This window comes from Marmota marmota, unplaced genomic scaffold (genome assembly GCF_001458135.2).
Source record: "Marmota marmota marmota unplaced genomic scaffold, marMar, whole genome shotgun sequence".
In the NCBI taxonomy this organism is placed as follows: domain Eukaryota; kingdom Metazoa; phylum Chordata; class Mammalia; order Rodentia; family Sciuridae; genus Marmota; species Marmota marmota.
The window spans coordinates 29,402,982-29,421,462 of NW_025999990.1; the positions used below are offsets into that span (position 1 = coordinate 29,402,982).

The following is an 18,481-nucleotide window of genomic DNA, read 5'->3' on the forward strand; positions in this document are numbered from 1 at the left end:
AATAGGAACACAGTATTTTCTCCAATCAGTGACAACGACTTTTTTGCTTTCAGAATCATCTATGAGTTTCCTAATAATAGGACATAACTTTATTAGATATTCTGATGCAAATCTCCAGGGCTTTGTAAAAATTAAGGTAAGGATTTCACAGCAATGGATGCAAAGAGATACCCTACCATTTATACCTGAACTTTCAGATAATGGTCTGCACCGATTTCTGAACAGTACAAATGAGAACACATGCAGATCTCTTTTCCTCACTTGGGCCTAGTAGTTTTACACAGAGGAAAAATACTGAGACCATCACCACTAAGTCTAGGCAGTGTTGGGACACACATCTGCTGTGAGCCACAAGAGGACCAGATGGAAAAGTAATTCAAACACATTTTGACTTGATGGTGGGGGTTAGTGGCATCATTTATACAAGAGTTACAGCAGATTTAGCTGGGAAGAATTTTGGCTGACAGATCTCACTAGATGGCACATAATGCTATTGGTATTTAACCATTAGCCCTTCTCTTTCTAAAAACATTTTAGAGAAGATTTTTTTTTAAATGCTGTATTTTCTGCTTTTAAAAGCTCTTCAGAATCTGTATAAAGATCTGTAGTAAAAGACTCCATAAAATGAACAATCATCTGGAAGTTTATGTAAGTCAATCATAAATATTAGTTTTTCCTTTTCTTATAGATACAATTCTGAAATATAGGCCACAATTTCTGTAGATGTGATGCAAGAAAGCACATCTCAGGCAACTATTTTTATCTGTGGTAAGAAATGGGAAGTGTGCAGGGAGAAGGTAGGCTTAAGGATGGGGCAGTATAGATTTGTACACCACCATGAATTCTGTGGAACCATGATAAATGGTTGTGATGGGGTCAGAACACTTGGTTCTCCTCCCAGCATTGTGCCAGGAAATCTGAAGCAAATCTTCCAACCCATTTGAGCCTCAGGAAAATAAGGATAACATTTCCCTAATTATCCAAATGCACAACATGATATTAAATTATAGCATTTGGGAGGAAGGGACAGATTGCTACAAAAAATGTGAAGTGTATTTTTATCCTATGATTCCATAAGGGTCAAGAGCAAAAAAGGGAGTAAATCCCTGGCAAAACTGGACCACATAATGCCAGGTGTTTGATGCAAGACAAACATCTGCATGTGTGATTATACTTTTTATTCTTCCTCCAGATGTTGGGATGTAATAAATGTTAGGAATAAGCAAAAAGTTCTTTTAAAAAATTTGAAAATGAGACTTGGACTAGATATGGTGGTACATGCTTGTGATCTCAGTTACTCAGGAGGCTGAGACAGGAGGATTGCAGGTTTGAGGGTAGCCTCAGCAACCTAGCGAGGCCCTGTCTCAGAATAAAAGCTAAAAAAGGTTGGGAATGTAGCTCAGTGGTACAGCACCCCTGGTTTAATCCCCAATATGAGAGGAAGGAAGAAAAAAAAAAAAAGAGGATCCAGTCAAAATAGCCCAACAATGAGATGCTACCAGGATGTTTCAAAGAATAACAAAATAGACTGAGAAAAAGCTTTCTGGCACCCCAACACGAGTTCTGTCATAAAGGCAAAACTCTTCAAATCAGAAGGAAGCCTCAAGTCTTCTTTTTGAGATCATTCTCTTATGGAATTTTTATATACTTATCCTTTCCAATTTTATTCATCAGTTACACATTAGGACAAGGAAACTAGATTTCTTTGCTGGTTCTGATTTGAACTATTAAACATGATGGATAGCTCTTCTAGATACTAAAAGAATTTTTTTTTTTACCCCAGGGAAAAAAACCAACATCACCATATGATGCTGTCTTACTAATTTGTAATTATGTATGAATTCAAGCCCTGTATTCCATATTCAGATACAGGTTATCAGCTGTGTGATTTTACTTAATCATTTTCTCCATTTCTACCCTTTCACCAAAGAGGAAAATGACATTTGCCATTTATCTTCCTGAAAATATACTGACATAACTAGTGTTTCCCAAATGCATGCTATGTATATGTGCAAAACACTTATCTGTGTTGCTCTTGAAGTTAGTTTAACATATTCTGTTTTAAAAGATAGGATGACCTCAAATTCAGCTCTGATTGAACAAAATACCTGAGGGGCCATTTTCTGCCACAAATATTAAGCTTAAAATTTTAAGGAAAAACACCAGGAATAGATACCAACAGGTCCCCCTCAGCTTGGGGCTGTTCTGTATCTCCCGGATTACATAATCATTCAGAAAAAGACTGAAGGTGCAACTCTGAGTGCAAAGTCCCAAGGTTAAGTGCTGAGCTACAACTTTGCAGGGAGTTTTTTTTTTTTATATTGCCTCTGGAAGTACCACAACGTAGACACAGCAATGATAGAAGGCAGCATTTGGAAAGCACTGGCTGTCACGGATCAGTCTGTTTTCCTGATCCTCAGAGTCTCAATATTTTCAGACTGACATTACTCATCCATGACTGACCCATCTGCCTGGGACAATCTTCTATGGCTTAAGGACCAGGAGTAACTAGACATGATTGAAAGCTGTGGTGGAGCCAGCCTGCTCCTGCAGAATGAGCTCTGAGGTTCGAGAGCCAGCAAAAAAAATTGGATAGACAATGTCGTTCCATTACATCCAGTTCTGCTGAGGTCATGGAGTACTGTCTTGCTTAAGTTAAACTTTATGCCATATTTAGTCAACCCTCCTAGAGTTAAAAGTTTAGTGTCTCTGCTGTGTTTGTTTGGCTAAGTCTACATTGGGCTGTAAGCCATAACACTAAATAAGACCAAACAGTGCTCACGGCAGTGTTAACCAGCATGCATTGTGCAAGCACCTATGCCTGAGAACCATGCTGCAGGTTAATGTGAAAGAAAACAAACCCATAGTGCATAGAGCAATCTGGGAGACAGCTGATGCTCAAGGCTGCAGTGAACAACATTATTGCTTTTCTCCAAATAAAACTAAGACAGAATTTCTCCAGGAGAGCCTGCCAGTCTGCACACAGCCGGTATACACAACATGTGCCAGTAATTTTAACTTTTTTCTTTAGTATTTAACTTCTATCTTAATTAGGTCTACATTTTCTTTGCTTTCATTAATTTTGTTATTCATCAGTTTAATTTAAACCTAACAGCTCCCAGGGTAAGAAAATTCAAAATTGCTCGCTTTATTGAGCAGACCCATATATCCAAATTATAAAGTATTAAGACCCTGATGTCTGGGATTAGGTGTGTCTTATTTTTTATACTCTCCCTTTTCAATGGCCACTTTTAGAAATGATTTTGCTCTACTATTAGTGGCTCTGAAGATGTCTACTGACAGTGCAGGTTGCAGCCATTCTCCAAACTTACCTGTCATGACTGTCTTCACATTAATTCGCATGTTGGAATCCTTAAGGCTGCACAGAAGAACCTGTCTGATGTTAACCCATCTGTTTTCCCTCTACTCTCCCTGAACTCACCTTGGGGATGCAGAGGTGTTCCTAGGGAGGAGGGTAACACGTGGAGAGCCTCTTTCAAGTTTAAGGATGAAGAGTTCTGGCTCAGAGGGGCAGGCAAAGCAGGGGCTGACGGTGAGGTCAGGTCCAAGGAGAGGTCAGTTCTGCCGTGGCTTGCACTCCGGCTTCTCAGCTCCTTCTCGTGTGCCTCAGCTGCCAACTGTTCCAAGTACTTGTATCTGAAAGTTAAATTCCAAAGGGTTTCCGTAAAAAGAAAGAGGAGCCTGTGGCCGATGCTTGTTTATGGATGAAACACCTGCAGGGTGAGCTGGTTTCCTGGTGCACAGAGCACAGCGCAAAGCTGACTGGAGGGTCAGTCTGCCAGAAACACCCAGCGGAGCCAAGATGCTAATGATTAAAAACCCTGCATCATTCATAAGCAAACAAATTGCGGGAAGTGGCCACATCGCAGAGTCCCAGATCCTGCATCACTGCGGCAGCATTCCGTTTTGCTCTTTTAGGAACCATTTGCACCAATAAGCAAAATAGTAATAACAATCATTTAGAAGCTTTAACAGTGACAGCTGAGAACCAGACCCTCAGAGCGCACAGCTGCGAAATAGGAGGACACGCCTGGACTCGATGTGATGGAGAGAAACAATGGTCCCAAAATAACAAAAGGGTCTGCTTGGATGAAGGCCTCTCGGAATTTCTGAACCTGCTTCAATGCTAACAGCAATGCAACTGGAATTTACTTTGTTCTTTCAGCATCAACCATGGAAACTTTTTTTATATTCTAAAATATTTCTGAGTAGGACTCAGACATCCAATAGCTTGGACCTGACGTCACATATAGTTTATTCATCAAAGTCAGTTTAAAAGAACAAAGATACATCTGTTTTGCATTTCAGGCAGGCAAAACCCACTGTTTATTAAGACCAGCTACCAATCATATTCCTCATAGTGTGCTTTATAGATCAGACCAAAATAACTCTGAAATATGTGCCTCGTCCAGATGTCTGCTAATTTTACCCACCATTATTTGTGCAGAATTCAGCTGCAGCAGGTCTCTGAGGATCTTACCTACCGCTGAACTGTGAAATAGCTTACTTGGGACCCTCACTCCACACCCATCCGGATGCACTGCTTCAGCCCCTCCCAACCCACCAGGGACCCACCCAGGCATTGGACATGATGCTCCTAATTCACCAGGATGAGAAAGGCAAAGCACATATTTAGAATCTTTACGAAGGATGCATTTAGAAAGCATGCACTTCTCCATCCCATCCTTCAGTGGGCGTGGCTCCCTGTCACCAGTACCCATTCTCCCGGCCAGCACAAAGGCAGACTGTCCTTCACCCATTCTTGCATGCGCTTCCCGCTCTGTGAAGCCTGCCTTGACCACCACAGCTGGAAGCGATCTCGGTCCTGCCTCTGAACTCATGTCGGATATGTAGCCCATTCAACTCGGATGGCATTTTACATTTACGGCCTGGCATAGTCATCTTTTCACATGTGTACGTCTGTTTTCAACAAGCAGCTAATATGATTTTTCAGAACAAGGAAGATTATCATCCTTTGTTCTCTCCCTCAGTGCCTTGCATTTGTCGGCTGATGGAGAGCAGGCAAAGTGCACAGGGAGAAACCTGCACAGCAGCCTCCACCTGCACAGGCCCACCTGCGGCCCAGGGTGCCAAGGAGCAAAGGCGCCCCATTTCATTTTCATGGGCAGTGAGCCTGCTTTCCTGGTACAAACATCTGAGGCTTGGTGCCAGAGCAGATGCCTCACAAGGGATGAGGCTATACCCAGAAAGAATCACACTCTGAACTTCTTTGCCAAAAACATCACCTCTTCTAAATGTGTCATGGTTTAGATCTGGAATCTCCCCAGATTCTTGTGTTCAGAGGTGGGACTTCTGGAAAGTGAGGGCTCTGACCTCAACAGTGGATGATGGAATGGACTACTAGGAGGTGAGACCTAGTTGGAGGAAGGAGGTTAGTGGGGTTGTGTCCTGGGTGGATTTATCTTCTCTCCAGCCCCTCCCATTCTTCCTGTTTCTGCTTCATGGTTACTTGGGGATGAGCAGCTTTCCTCCAACACACCCCTCCACCATGATGCTCTGCCTCACCTCAGGCCTGGAACAATGGAGCCAACCAATCATGAACTGAAACCTCTGAAACAATGAGTCAAAAATAAACCTTTCCTCTAAGTTGTTGACTAACACAAAAGGTAAAAAAGTTAACAAAGAACATGTTTCTGAACTCAGTTAAGATGAGCAAGGAGCCCTCCATCCCCTGCCAGGCTGGGAAATAAAAGGATTTTCACGGCAGTATGTTGAGACCCCTGGAAGCTTTTCAGACAGTTTACTCAAGGCCATGAATGCTGTCAGGCCAGGAGGAGGGAGCCCAGGCATACTCACACTGAGTCCATGCCTAGGACAGGAGAAAGGGGCAGGCAAGGAAGGAAGTACAAATAAGACTATCCGCAGAGGTCTAGAAGATCAGAATCCAAGAACAGGAAACCAGAAAGTATGGTAATGAGGCCTTGCACAAAAGACTTCCAAACAGGGTGAAGACTTCCAAACGGGGTTCGTGTTAGCTGGTCCAGCCTTGGTCCTGGATTTCCATATCCTTCCCTATACTTCCCTGTGGGCAGGCATGGGCTGGCAAACAAAGGATTCACACTACATTCTGGGGGACTCTCATCCCAGCTGCTGATCCCAGAACCAGAATAGATAAAATACAAAGACTACTCCTATGCATCCCTTGGTCTGCGGATGCCATCCTGGGGAAGAGTCAATGGTTTAACCAGAATCATCCCAAAGAATGAGGATGTTTATGTGGTAGACAAAAATGGCTGGGGTGAGGTATGGTGTTTAATGGGTACAGAGTTTCTGTTTAAAAAGATAAGGGATATATGGAGACTGGTAACCCAACAATGTGAATATACCTGATAGTACTAAACTCCTGAACTATACACTTAAAATGGTTAAAATGTCCAAGTGTGTCCTGTGTGCTTTATCTGTTTTTATATATATAATTTTTTTTTTAAATGGCAGGGGCAGAGTGTCACGGAGGACGAGAGTGAGGGACAGTGTTACCTGTCTTCCCACCCTAAATGATCCTGTCAACATAACTCCCATGACCTGGCCCAACCCCCTGCCCCCCAAAGGAGCCCTGCCAAAAGTGACTAACTCCTCCCATGGCCTAGCTCTGCTAAGATTGTATATAAAGCCCAGAACCTCGCGGCCAGCAGCCATTTTATCCCTGAAAATGAGCCACAGCAGGTGTTTGTCCGATTGACCCCGCTGCAGAATAAAGAGAAGCTTGCTGATCTGAGATCTGCTCCCCGACTCCGTCATTTGTGCGCTCACAATAGCACTGAACTTTTCTGGAAGAGGAGCAGCAGTGTTTGTCTATAGCAATCGGGGTGAGGGTCGTGGGCTGGTACTCATGGAAAGAGGCATAGTAGCCAGCAGTGAGAAGTTACAGCTGAGCGACCCTCCTGCCCACAGGTTCTCTGGAGCCCTGGAGAGAAAGTTGGACCTGTATCATGGCCTTCCCTTAGATAGTGATTAAAAGCCCCAGCATTCAGGGGCCCAAACACACTTGATCTGGGGAGCCCATCAGCCCATGCAGTGGCTGTCATGTGTCTACTGCGTCATGAAGCAACAGCAATGAACAGAGCATGACGGAACCTCCTGTGCAAAGCCGGAGGTGTGGCTTCCAGTCTACAGAGCATGGCCCCAGGCACAGACCTTCCACCTTTGCTGCCTTCATCTAAACATTCCCATTTCTCCTCATTGTGCCTCATCCTGTTTGCTCATTCATCTTTTCACTTACTGACTGGACATTGGCCGAGTCCCTGTCATGTGCTAAGAACTCTAGTAGCAGAGATTTAATAAACAAGAAAAGGAAAGGTAAATAAACTGCTGGAATAAACCCAGCATCCACAGGGTCTAGTGGCAGGGCTGGAGCTGTGGCTCAGGCTTTTTGCACAGAACTTTATAGAAACCCGACCTGAGGTTAACCTAAATCTAGTCACCGACAATGTTTCCTGCTTCCTTCCTCCTGGAAACTCTCCCAAGCTTGGCTCCTCTAACTTCTATTCTCAGTCCTTTTAAGCAATGCTCAGAATCCCTTCTCACTGCTTCATTGTTGACTTTTGTGTATAAATTCCAAACTCCCAAACCAGCCCCTAAATCTTCCTGTGCTTGGTTTCTGAAAGCCATGCTCACCAGGTGGCATTTCCTCTTTGGATCCTGCTACCCAGCTCCCCCCTCAGACTAAAAAAAAAAACCTAGGCCAAACTGATGTACCAACTACCCCACCTCCACCCCAACATGTCCCCAGACTGGATCTCCTTATACTCCACTCCACTTTCTGAAAAATTCATGCACTTCCCTTAAATGGATCATATAAAAACTTTTCTATTTTTAAAAAAATAGAAGCAGCAACTCCATAGAAACATTCCTGGTCTATCACTGTCAATGAAAGTTTGTCTGAAATCATGGAAAGATATGAAATAAAATTTTACTGGATGGTCACTGGACCTCAACATAGCAAAGCAATGTTTATCTTCTTCAACTAACATGATACAAACCCAAAAACCATTGGTCATGACTCAGGCCATCATTCTCTGAGTCTTTTCATTAAGAGTCATTGAATCCTGGAAACGCCCCATACTCTATCTTGAAGAGTTAATAGGTGGAGTCCTTTCTTATTTCTGAACCTCTTTCTACCTCTGATCTCCACTTAGTTGCTCCATTTATTTCCAAATTCCATTATATTTGGAGATCTTATTATTTCCTGGATTACCAGGAATACTCAAAACTTTCCAAATAGGGATTAGAGTATCTCTCCCTCACTCTAATTATCACCAGGTAATTCAAGAAACAAACTACCCAAAAAAGTGATTGATCCAAACCAAAGGAAAATTATTGGCTGCTTTTTATCAAACTTCTGTGGAACCCCAAAGTGGGCTGAGGGAAGGAGCCCTCATGGGGCCATGGGGAGTCTCCTCCTGCACCTGCTAAGGCAACCCAGGCAGATGGGCAGATTGTGGTTGAGGACCAAAGGCAGAGAAAAATAGGGGAGGAGAGGATTGACAACCTCCTTTATACAAGTCTGCCAGGCATAAGCCCTTATTGGAAGAAAGAGCAGCAAATAACCACCCCTGGCTTTTCAATGGTTCGGAAAAATTCTGAAGTCAGTCTGAACCACAAAGCACCTTGACATTTCCCCAGGGGCTGTCAAGCTTTGCCTATATAATCTGATGGTCAAGTTGTAGGAAGCTCAAAGTATAGACTACGGAGGAAAAACTTTAAAAAAAAATTCCTTAAGCCTGGGCAGAAAGTCAACAATATTTTCAGTAAGAGGGAGTATAATTTATACACCCCCACCCCATGTTATAAACAGACACTGGTTAGAGAAACAGAAGTTTCTTATTTCCTTACCAGCATCTTTCATTCTGAATTTACTAGCCACAACTGGTAGTTAGGATGACAATAATCTAATAGAATGTTGAAAATAAAGCATTGCTGTAGTTTTATTTATGAGGCTGACTTAAGCACCTAATTTTTTAATTGAGCACAGACAGTCTCCACTCTGCTCAGACTGTCTTGATCTATTTAGCTGATGGTGTCTAAAAAATTAGCATGATTCCACATCTTATTGGCACACTCCAGAAATTGTTAGGTTCCCAGCTGGCTCCAGTACAAAAGGTGTAAAATGAGCCTTTCCATCTCTCCATGCTGTAACACCATCTGGTGGCAGAGGTGACAACTGCAGTCTGTACAGTGTAGAGGGTAAAAACTTGTCTAAAACCAGTTTTTTTATGTTTACCTATATTTATCAAACACTGAGTACGCTAACTATTTTTATTGGGGTTCAAGCCCTGCTTCCACTGAAATTAATAAGCTAGATTACAGCTTGAATATCTTAAAATAAAGCTGCTGGTTCATTTGCTCATTTGTTTATTCTACATAACATTCCTAAGTGCCTACTACATGCCACACACTGTCGTGGGCACTGGGAGAAGCAAGGTAAACCAGGCATAATTCCTGACACTCAGAAGCTGGGTGCAACTCAGGAGACGGGGGTGTATGATCAGGTGCAACCAGCAAGAGTCATATGTGACTCTTGGGTGTGTCTATCACCCCTTACTATGTGTACGCTCAAATATTTGTTGAAGGAATGGCAATGAAGTGACATGGAAGCACATGCTAAAGGTATCTAACCTGGGCTGAGCAGTGGTGGTCCATGCCATGTCAAACAGTCATACACTGCACAATGGTGTTTTGGTCATTGATGGATCATATATACAACAATGGTCCCATGGAAGTAATTTCAAGGACAGATCCCAGCAGTTAAGTGACAATACATGTACCATGTGTCAGTAAGGTAATAGTAATGTGCTCATTTGGAGAGGAGCACACATACATTTCACCATAACACTAAATGATAAAACTTTACCTGGAAAAACTTACACAACTATGGCACTCTTTCCGGTCCTCCCCCACAAAATGCCAGTTACACAATGCTTTAGGTGCCTAAGAAGTTAATATATTTTAATGAACACAGTCTCCTCTGCATGCTTGGTTAACAGTGCAAAGTCACATACCATTTGGTTAGAATGGGAAAGAAGAGATACCAACCTTCCTTCTCTTGCTTGTCTTTGCTCTTCTCTTTTGTCTAAATACTCTCGGCTAATAGAAATATGCAGAACAAACGGGGAAGGAAAATAATAAAATTAAATGCTTATAAAATTACAAAGTTATTATTAACAAGATATCATGAAAGCCTGCTATTCAGAAACGAAAAACATGTTGAATTTTTTTTAAAGTTTAAAGGCTGTACTTTAAAAGTTCTAAACAATGGATTTTCAATAAAATCACAAAGACATCAAAAAACAAAAATAGGATTCACTCAGCAATACTATTAATTACTCTATGGGGGGGGGAAGGTAAGTAGTGAGGAAGAGAAGTTTTAAAATATACATTTATAAAATGTGGTGACTATGAGTAGGCAATAGATATTGGAGGTAATTAATATTTGACTGAACTCCAGTAGTTCCATCATATCTATCTCATGAAATAAACTTCATCCAGGCAGGGTTGTGCTCACAAGTAATTACAACACTTGGAAGACTGAAGCGGGAGGATCACCAAGTTCAAGGCTAGCCTCATCAACTGAGATCCTCTCTCAAAAATATTAAAGGGATGGGGATGTAGCTCAGAGGTAAAGCACTCTTGGGTTCAATCTCCCCCCATACACACACACACCAAAAAAAAAAAAAAAAAAAAAAAAAAAAAAAAATTCAATGTGTGCCCAAAGGTTGTGGCCATTTTGTTGCACTCCACAGTTTGGACACTCCTTCCATAGTCCAGGGTTCTTTCTCCCCATCATCACTCTCTCAGTTTCTAGGTCGGGAATGTTAGGAGCTCTGACTTTTTCTTTGTTTGCATCCATATGATGCCCATCTTTGTTCAACTTTAACATTTTGTTTTTCTCTTGATCAAGTTCCAACTCGAATCTGAGTTTAAGACTATTTGGTCAGTCACCTCTCAGTGGACTGTTTATTTTCCTGGAGAATCAAGACATGGTTTTCTACAGTGACCCTCATGATGGAGCTTAGTATTCTATTCCTAACTGAATAGAGTCCCTAACTGGATTAAAAGGGACAGTACTTCATGAAGACTGAAGTAGGTTGGGGGTGGGCTGCAACTAGGACTCAGATTGGTCATCACTTATAAATATTATCATTTTCCACACAAGAAATAAAATTTCTCATAACCTTGAAAGCTTAAAACCACATTCAACAAAAACAACAACTGATAAGGAACAACAATAACAAAAAAATCACAGAAAGGTGAACAATTTAAGTTAATGAAACCAGTGAGAGGTGTCCTTTCAGATAACACTAGAGACCACCATGTAAAGCTCTTCCTATATCCTTTTTCAAATCTCATTTCATTCATTCTCAGAATATGGAATTGCAATTACTATAATTGAGTTGCCTATGCTCTGTCCTGATGTTAGCTTCCTTTCCGGAAAAAAAGTCATTCTGCTGGGTATCTCTGCTCTCTTAAATGAGAAGTGAAAATCATTTGGAACCAAGAGCAAATGGCAGACAGCTATGAACAGTCTCCTATGGCAGGGTATCCAAGTCTAATCCTCAACTCTCTGTGCATGTGTCACACATAAGGGGCTCAATATATATTACAACACATTCTTTTCCTATTCTTTTATACCTCGGGGACTCTACACATGAATTCTAGACATTTTGATGTTTTCCATGGGTCTCAAAAACTGTTCATACTTTTAAATTTTTTTTTGTAGTTATAGATTGGCAGAATGCCTTTATTTCCCTTATTTGTATGTAGTGCTGAGGATTGAACCCAGTGCGCCTCATGCATGCTAGGCAAGCCGCTCTACCACTGAGCCACAACCTCGGCCCCTATTCATATTTTTCAATTTGTTTCATTTTCAGATTGGATAATTCCTACTGTACCACCTTCAGGTTCACCGACTCCTTTCTTTTCTGTTGCTCAGCTAACGTAATTTTTCATTTTGATGTAAAACATTTTTGAGTTCTACATGTATGTATACAGCCTTTTTTTGTATTTTTTTCTTCACAGGATACCTCTTCATTTGTTTCCAGTACATTTGTCCTCCTCCTGTTTTTGTTGTTGTTGTTGGGGGAGGGTACTGTGGATTGAACACAGGGGTGCTTTACCATAGAGCCACATCCCCTGCCCATTTAATTTTTTGAGACAGGAGCTCACCAAGTTACTTAAGGCCTTACTAACTTGCTGAAGCTGGTCTTGAACTTTCAATCCTCCTGCCTCAGCTTCTCTAGTTGCTGAGATTACAGGCATTGCCACCATGCTCAACTGTCCTTACTTCTTGAAGCACATTCACAGTAGCTACTTTAAAGTCTTTTGTAATAATTATGACATCTTCATTTTGTGGTTATCTTTTGATTATCTTTTCAAGTTAAAATTTTCCTTGGGCTGTGGTTGTGGCTCAGTGGTAGAGAGTTGCCTAGCACAAGTGAGGTACTCAGTTTGATCCTCAGCATCACATAAAAATAATGTATTATGACCATCTACAATAAAAATATTGTTTAGAAATGCTTTTTTCCTGTTCTTTGCAGGACAACTTATTTTGAATTGTTGTCTATAAATTTTAAATATCCTATAATGAGATTCTGGGCATTTCTACCAAAAAAATCTTGATTTTTGTTTTGTTTTAGCAGACAATCAGGATAGGTTCAGCCTGTGAGTTCTGGCCTGCCTTCTGATGTTGTTTCCGATATTAACTCAGTTTGCATCTACTTTTAGTGTTACTAACATCAGGCCCTGTGTGCTCCACCCATTGGCGAGTCAGGGACCTGGGTGATGATCCTCTATTTAGTTTTTAAAAGCTGTGGTATTCGGTTCACGTTCAGAGCCTTCACTTGCACACATCAGAGATGGGCTCAGGAGTGCTCACTCGATCTCCCTGCTCTTTGTCACTAACACTTTCAGGCTTCCTTGGTTTCCTTGCTGGTCCTTCAGTCAAAGCTTGTGGCTTTAGTTGCCCTGCTCTGTTGCATACTTTGCTGACTGCACTTTTATCCAGCAGAACAGCAGAAGGCCAGACAGGAAAATGATTTGCCTAGTGTCACCAGGCCACTGCTCCGTTGGACAGGGGATGGGCTCTCCTATCAGAGTGTAGGCACCTGCCTGGGTATTACTGCTATCCTGTGCCTTTGAAACAACACTGCTTGGAAGCTGGGCCAGGAGAAATAGAAAAAAAGTAAAAATGGAGAATTTCTCTACTCTGATCCTTAGGAACTCCTTTGTGCCTCAGTCCAGGAAAAGAGGGCTTCTTTTGGAGTTCTTTTGGTCTATACTGATTTGCAATTCTAAGTTTTGGGTTGCCATTGAGGTCATGTCATGTGATACAGGAGAAAAATAGTGAACTCTCCCTGGTGGAATTTTAAATGCTCGTCTCCTCCCTCGACTCACCTGCTCTTTCAGAGCTTTCAGCTCTGGATTCTGTCCATGATTTATGCGTGTACTCAGTGATTCGATAGGAGTGACAGGAAACAATGTGCCAATTTCATTTGTCTCAACATTGACAGCATTTTAAGATAGGGTACCAATCAAAAATTTGGGGTATGTAGGCTAATCTCTGAATTTTCCACATCTTTCAGTCAAATTCCCTGTTGCTATTTGGTGGCAAAGTATGCAGATCTTTCAGAAAGCCATAAATCAGGAAGCATTTAACTAGTTCCAGGAGTTTTAAAGATAAATTGTTACAGAAAAGACCAGTTTTTCAAACTACTTCATGAGAAATGTGAATACAGGGATGACGTTTCCAATATCTTTCAGTAGAAGTATGACAGCTCAGGGTGTGCCACTTAAGTATGGTAAAGCAGCAATGCTTTACTTCACGTGATTCATACACCCACTCTTATAAAAGCCAGGATTAGCATTTTGCCCATGAACTTGGGGTATCTGTTTCCAAGAAGTAGTGAGTTATCGCTTAACAACTTCACAATCACTTTTTTTTTCTTGGTACCGGGGATTGAACCCAGAAGTGCCTAAACACTGAGCCACATTACATTTCCAGCCCTTTTTATATATTATTTTGAGACAGTGTCTTGCTAAGTTGCTTAGGGCCTCCTTAAATTGTTGAGACTGGCTTTGAACTTGTGATCCTCTTGCCTCAGTCTCCAGAGCTGCTGAGATTATAGGTATGAACCACCACACCCAGCAATTTTTATCATTTCTACAATTACACATACTCTTGCTGGCTTCTGGAGAAAAACTAAGTTGTTCAATTTGTTAAGTCCTCACTGACAATGCCTTACATCCTTTATTGATCCAATTGAGAATGATCAATAGAAATAATTAGCAGAGGAACTGAAGGAAGGAAACAGGATGCAGAGATAGTGAGAGGTTGCCACAACGAGATCATGTAGATGCTCTAGGAGAGATCTAGGAAGATGAAGAAGGGGAGTACAGTACAGAAGTAGGGGAAAAGTAGAAATGGAAAGCAGGTAAACTTAGAGGGAATGGATGAAAATGTGTAAGGAAAGATTCAGCAAGTGGTTTGCATTCCATGAAGACCAGGGATGGGGGTGGAAGGAGGTGGTCCTAGATGAGAGAGAACAGGTGAACTAGCAGAGGAAGAAGTGGAGGGACATTGGACTTGGTGGAGGAAGACAACCCAAGACATGAAATCTACAATAGGCCACAAACAGGGAAACATCCTTGAAGCTGGACAGAGACCTGGAAATCAAGGGGCAATGGGTTGGGGGTAATCAACAGAATGAATTTTCCTCCATCATGAAATAGGATTATTATTGCTATGTACATATATACACACACATATACATATATTATACATAGTATATATAAAATACATATGTAACAATAATATATATAAAATAATATTAAAGATTGCTACAGTAAGAAAAACATTTTCTTTGAGGCATCCAATAGAATATGAATAAAACATGAGGACCTTTAGAGAGAAACAGCAAATCAGATTAAGGCAATTAGCCTCTGTGTCCTCAGGAAGGCCTGGATAGAACCATTTTGGATAATGGAGGACCCAGGAACACACAAATCCCTAATTGTATTTGGCTCTTCCTGCCCTATGGTTAGAGAAAGGTCAGAACAAACCAGTTCCAGCCTACTGTAGGTAAGTCTTGTTTCCTTAAAGATATACACAGAATTAACAAATACATTATTTTGTACATTTTGGCACCGTATTGATGATACACAGCTATAAAGTCAGATGATTTGAGCTGCAATCCATTGTTAAAAGAATCTTAAATCCTTCTTACTTGAATTTGTTTCTTTCTTCCCGTTCTATTCTCTGCAACCTTTCTTCTCTCTCCTGTCGCCGCCTCTCTCTCTCTGCTGCCAGGGACTCTTGGTGCTGCCTAAAGGATGATGTGAGAAGACCACTCAGTGATGACCTGAAGGTACAATGAGTTCATGTTTTAGTTGCTTGGACTGTTAAAAGTACTGAAGCAGGAATCAGTCTCAGCTTGGTTAGAACTGAGGGCGCTGCCAGTATCTAGTCACTGCTTGGGGAAAATTATTGAGTGTCTCAGGTTGATTTCAGGAATTTTGTCTGTCAATGGTGATAGGCAACCTGCTTCAAGCACTGCTAGGACAAAAAGGTGGTTACATAAAATACCAAGCAACATGCTTGGCATATAGTAGTCATCAATCACAGGTATTGTTTAAATAGAAAGTATTTTAGTAAAATGCATAAAATAAAAAAAATATATCTTTAAGATCTATGTTAAGACTTTGATAACCTGGAATCACCTTTCTAACTAAAAATGTTTTCTATTAAGCATGTACTAAAGATATTTTACTATATACCAGTTTTTTTAAATATGGAACCTCAAAACAACAGTGTCATCTTAAAAGACGTTGAGAAGACAGATGAGGAGAACAGCAATGGTCTAAAAGGCAAATAAAGTTAAGTAAATTTCCCCTGTATCAAGAATTTCCCATGTTCAAAGAATGATCCCTGGCTCTTGTTAACACCACAGTCTGGTCTATTCACTAAGGATGACATTGTGGGGATGTCAGCTATGTAGATGCTTTGGTGGGGAATCACAGGGGTAAAGATCATAAGAAATGTCAGCAGAGAATGGGTGGGAAAGAGAAAAATCAGGTAACTCCATGGACAAATAAAGGGGTTATCTGGGGAGTCCGTTGTGCCTCTGAAGGTTGTTGCTTTCATTTATGAAACAACAAAACTTCCAAAGCCAAGATATAAACATTTATGAAATGTATTTTTTTCAATTTATTGAAGGATATAGCTGGGATAAAATAATACTTGAATTCAAATATGCCTTTATAGTGGGGAACACAAGGCCTCTAGTGCAGGAGAAAGATGTCACATACTCTGCCATGAGTGCCACAGCTGTTCTCACTAGAAAAGGTGAGTCACCTGTGGCTGTCAATTGGGGTGGAGAAGGAAGTGGAGGAAAAAAAACTCACTGGCCCTGTAACCAAGTCCTATATTCCAGGCTCACAGTAGAGCTTCTACATCAACCCTGGACACTTGGGCATAGACAGATTTATCTCTCATATAAAATAAGTTCAGACCTTGCCCTATCTGACCTCTGTCTTCTTTGATTTACTGTTATAGTTTTTAAATGCTATATGAAACTAATGTAATCCACAGTCAAAGTGAAGGGGTTTATTATCTCTTGTACACTGATAGAAATTGTTAAAGACATAACAGGGTTAATGAGTTCTGATAGATGAACCCAGCACCCCAAATTTGAGAAAATACATTAGATCCACAGACTTTTAAAAACTGACCATCTTGAATGAATGCCAAGAATTGGTTCCCTCATGACCATAATGCAATCAAGTTGAAAATAAGCTAAATTTGAAAAGAAATCTACATAATTGGAAAATTTAGTTTACTTCTAAACAACTCAGGTCAAAAAAGAAAAATACAGAAAGCTAAAAAAATACACAAAGGGTACCATAATGAAAAAGCTGTACGTCGGGGTTTGTAGGATGCTTCTAACATATTTAGAAATAAATCTATTGCTTAAGTATTTATATTAAAAAGAGCAAAAGTTAGTGATTAATCAATCCAACAATTAGAAAACTGAATAAATTCAAAGACAAAGGGAAAGAAAGAACAAAAACTTTAAGTTGTACACCTATTTTTTATAAGAATTTTATCAAACTTAAAAATAGAAGAAAACTTTCTTAATCTGATGGATGTTCAGCAGAGACATTTTAAAAAATTATGGTGAGCATTATTCTTAAAGCTGAAACACCAAGTAATTGCATGTTAGAAATGATATGAAGATGCTCCTATCATTGCTCATATTTGACATTGTTCTGATGGCCCTAGACAATACATGAAGAATAGATAAAAAACATAAGAAATTCAATGCCATCATTTGCAGATAACTTTTATCAAGTATGTAGAGAGATCAAGTTATTAAAATTAACAAGTCCAGTAAGTCTCTACATACAAAATATACAAAAATCAACTGTATTTTCATATACACCTTACTAAGTTAGCCATAAGTTAACTATGAATTATGTGACTCATAATTCATGACCATAAAAATGATTTTTATAAAATATTATTTTAAAACTCAATTATGGGCTGGGAGTATTTCTCATTGGTAAAGTACTTGCCTAGTATGTATGAAAGACTCAAGTCCATGGTAATTGTATCATATTCATGAATAGAAAGATACAGTCAAGATACCAATTCTTCTTTTCCTCAATTAATACAATTTATGCATACCTCTAACTCAACTTCCCAAAAGGACTTTTCATGAAACTTTACAAGCTGAGGCCCAAGTATAATCAGTACAATTTTGAACAAGAACAAAACAGCATTGGTCCCACTAGATATCAAATTTATTCTATAACCACAATGATCAAGTGCATGAATTGAAATGTGGAATAATGGAATGAGTAGAGCCAGGACATAGATGCTCAAGATATACAAGATACACTATATATATATATATATTATATATATATATGTTATATATTATATATATAAATTATAAGATTAAAATGTATATTTTACTTTGATTTGCATATTAAATTATAAATTACATATAACATGTACATATATGTATTTCATATAGATGGAATAAAGAATCATGACAGATATGTCAGTACATATCTTCAAGGAAAGTAAAAGACTATTTAACAAATGCTGCTGGGACTACTGTTAGCTGTAAGAGTAAAATATAACCAGCTCTGCCTCACACCCAAACAAAAAAAAATCTAGCTAGTTTAAGTGAAAAAAGCAAACCTTTACAACTTTTATATCCCAGGATAGAAAAAAAATTTTTAGATGAAAAAGGAAACTGGATAAATACGTATAAATTTTAAAATTTGTGTACATTGAAAAACCACATAATAAAGAAAATCAATGGCCTAGAAGCAGCTACTTATGACATGTATAAACCAGAGGATTTGTATACATTGTACAAATATAATACCCTAAAATCAGTATGAAAAAGAAACTACCCTGTAGAAAAAAACAGGCAGA

General features: G+C 39.9%; 1 protein-coding gene across 1 annotated transcript in view; it reads right to left on the reverse strand.

Moving 5' to 3' along the window:
* Nucleotides 1–18,481, reverse strand: part of Fhod3 (formin homology 2 domain containing 3) — a 389,221-nt gene that overhangs the window by 74,771 nt on the left and 295,969 nt on the right. The window contains exons 15-17 of the mRNA XM_048806588.1: nucleotides 15,261–15,395; nucleotides 10,075–10,125; nucleotides 3,443–3,657 (exon numbers count right to left, since the gene is read on the reverse strand). Coding sequence (XP_048662545.1) covers nucleotides 3,443–3,657; nucleotides 10,075–10,125; nucleotides 15,261–15,395 — 401 coding nt within the window. The remainder of the gene's footprint in view (nucleotides 1–3,442; nucleotides 3,658–10,074; nucleotides 10,126–15,260; nucleotides 15,396–18,481) is intronic.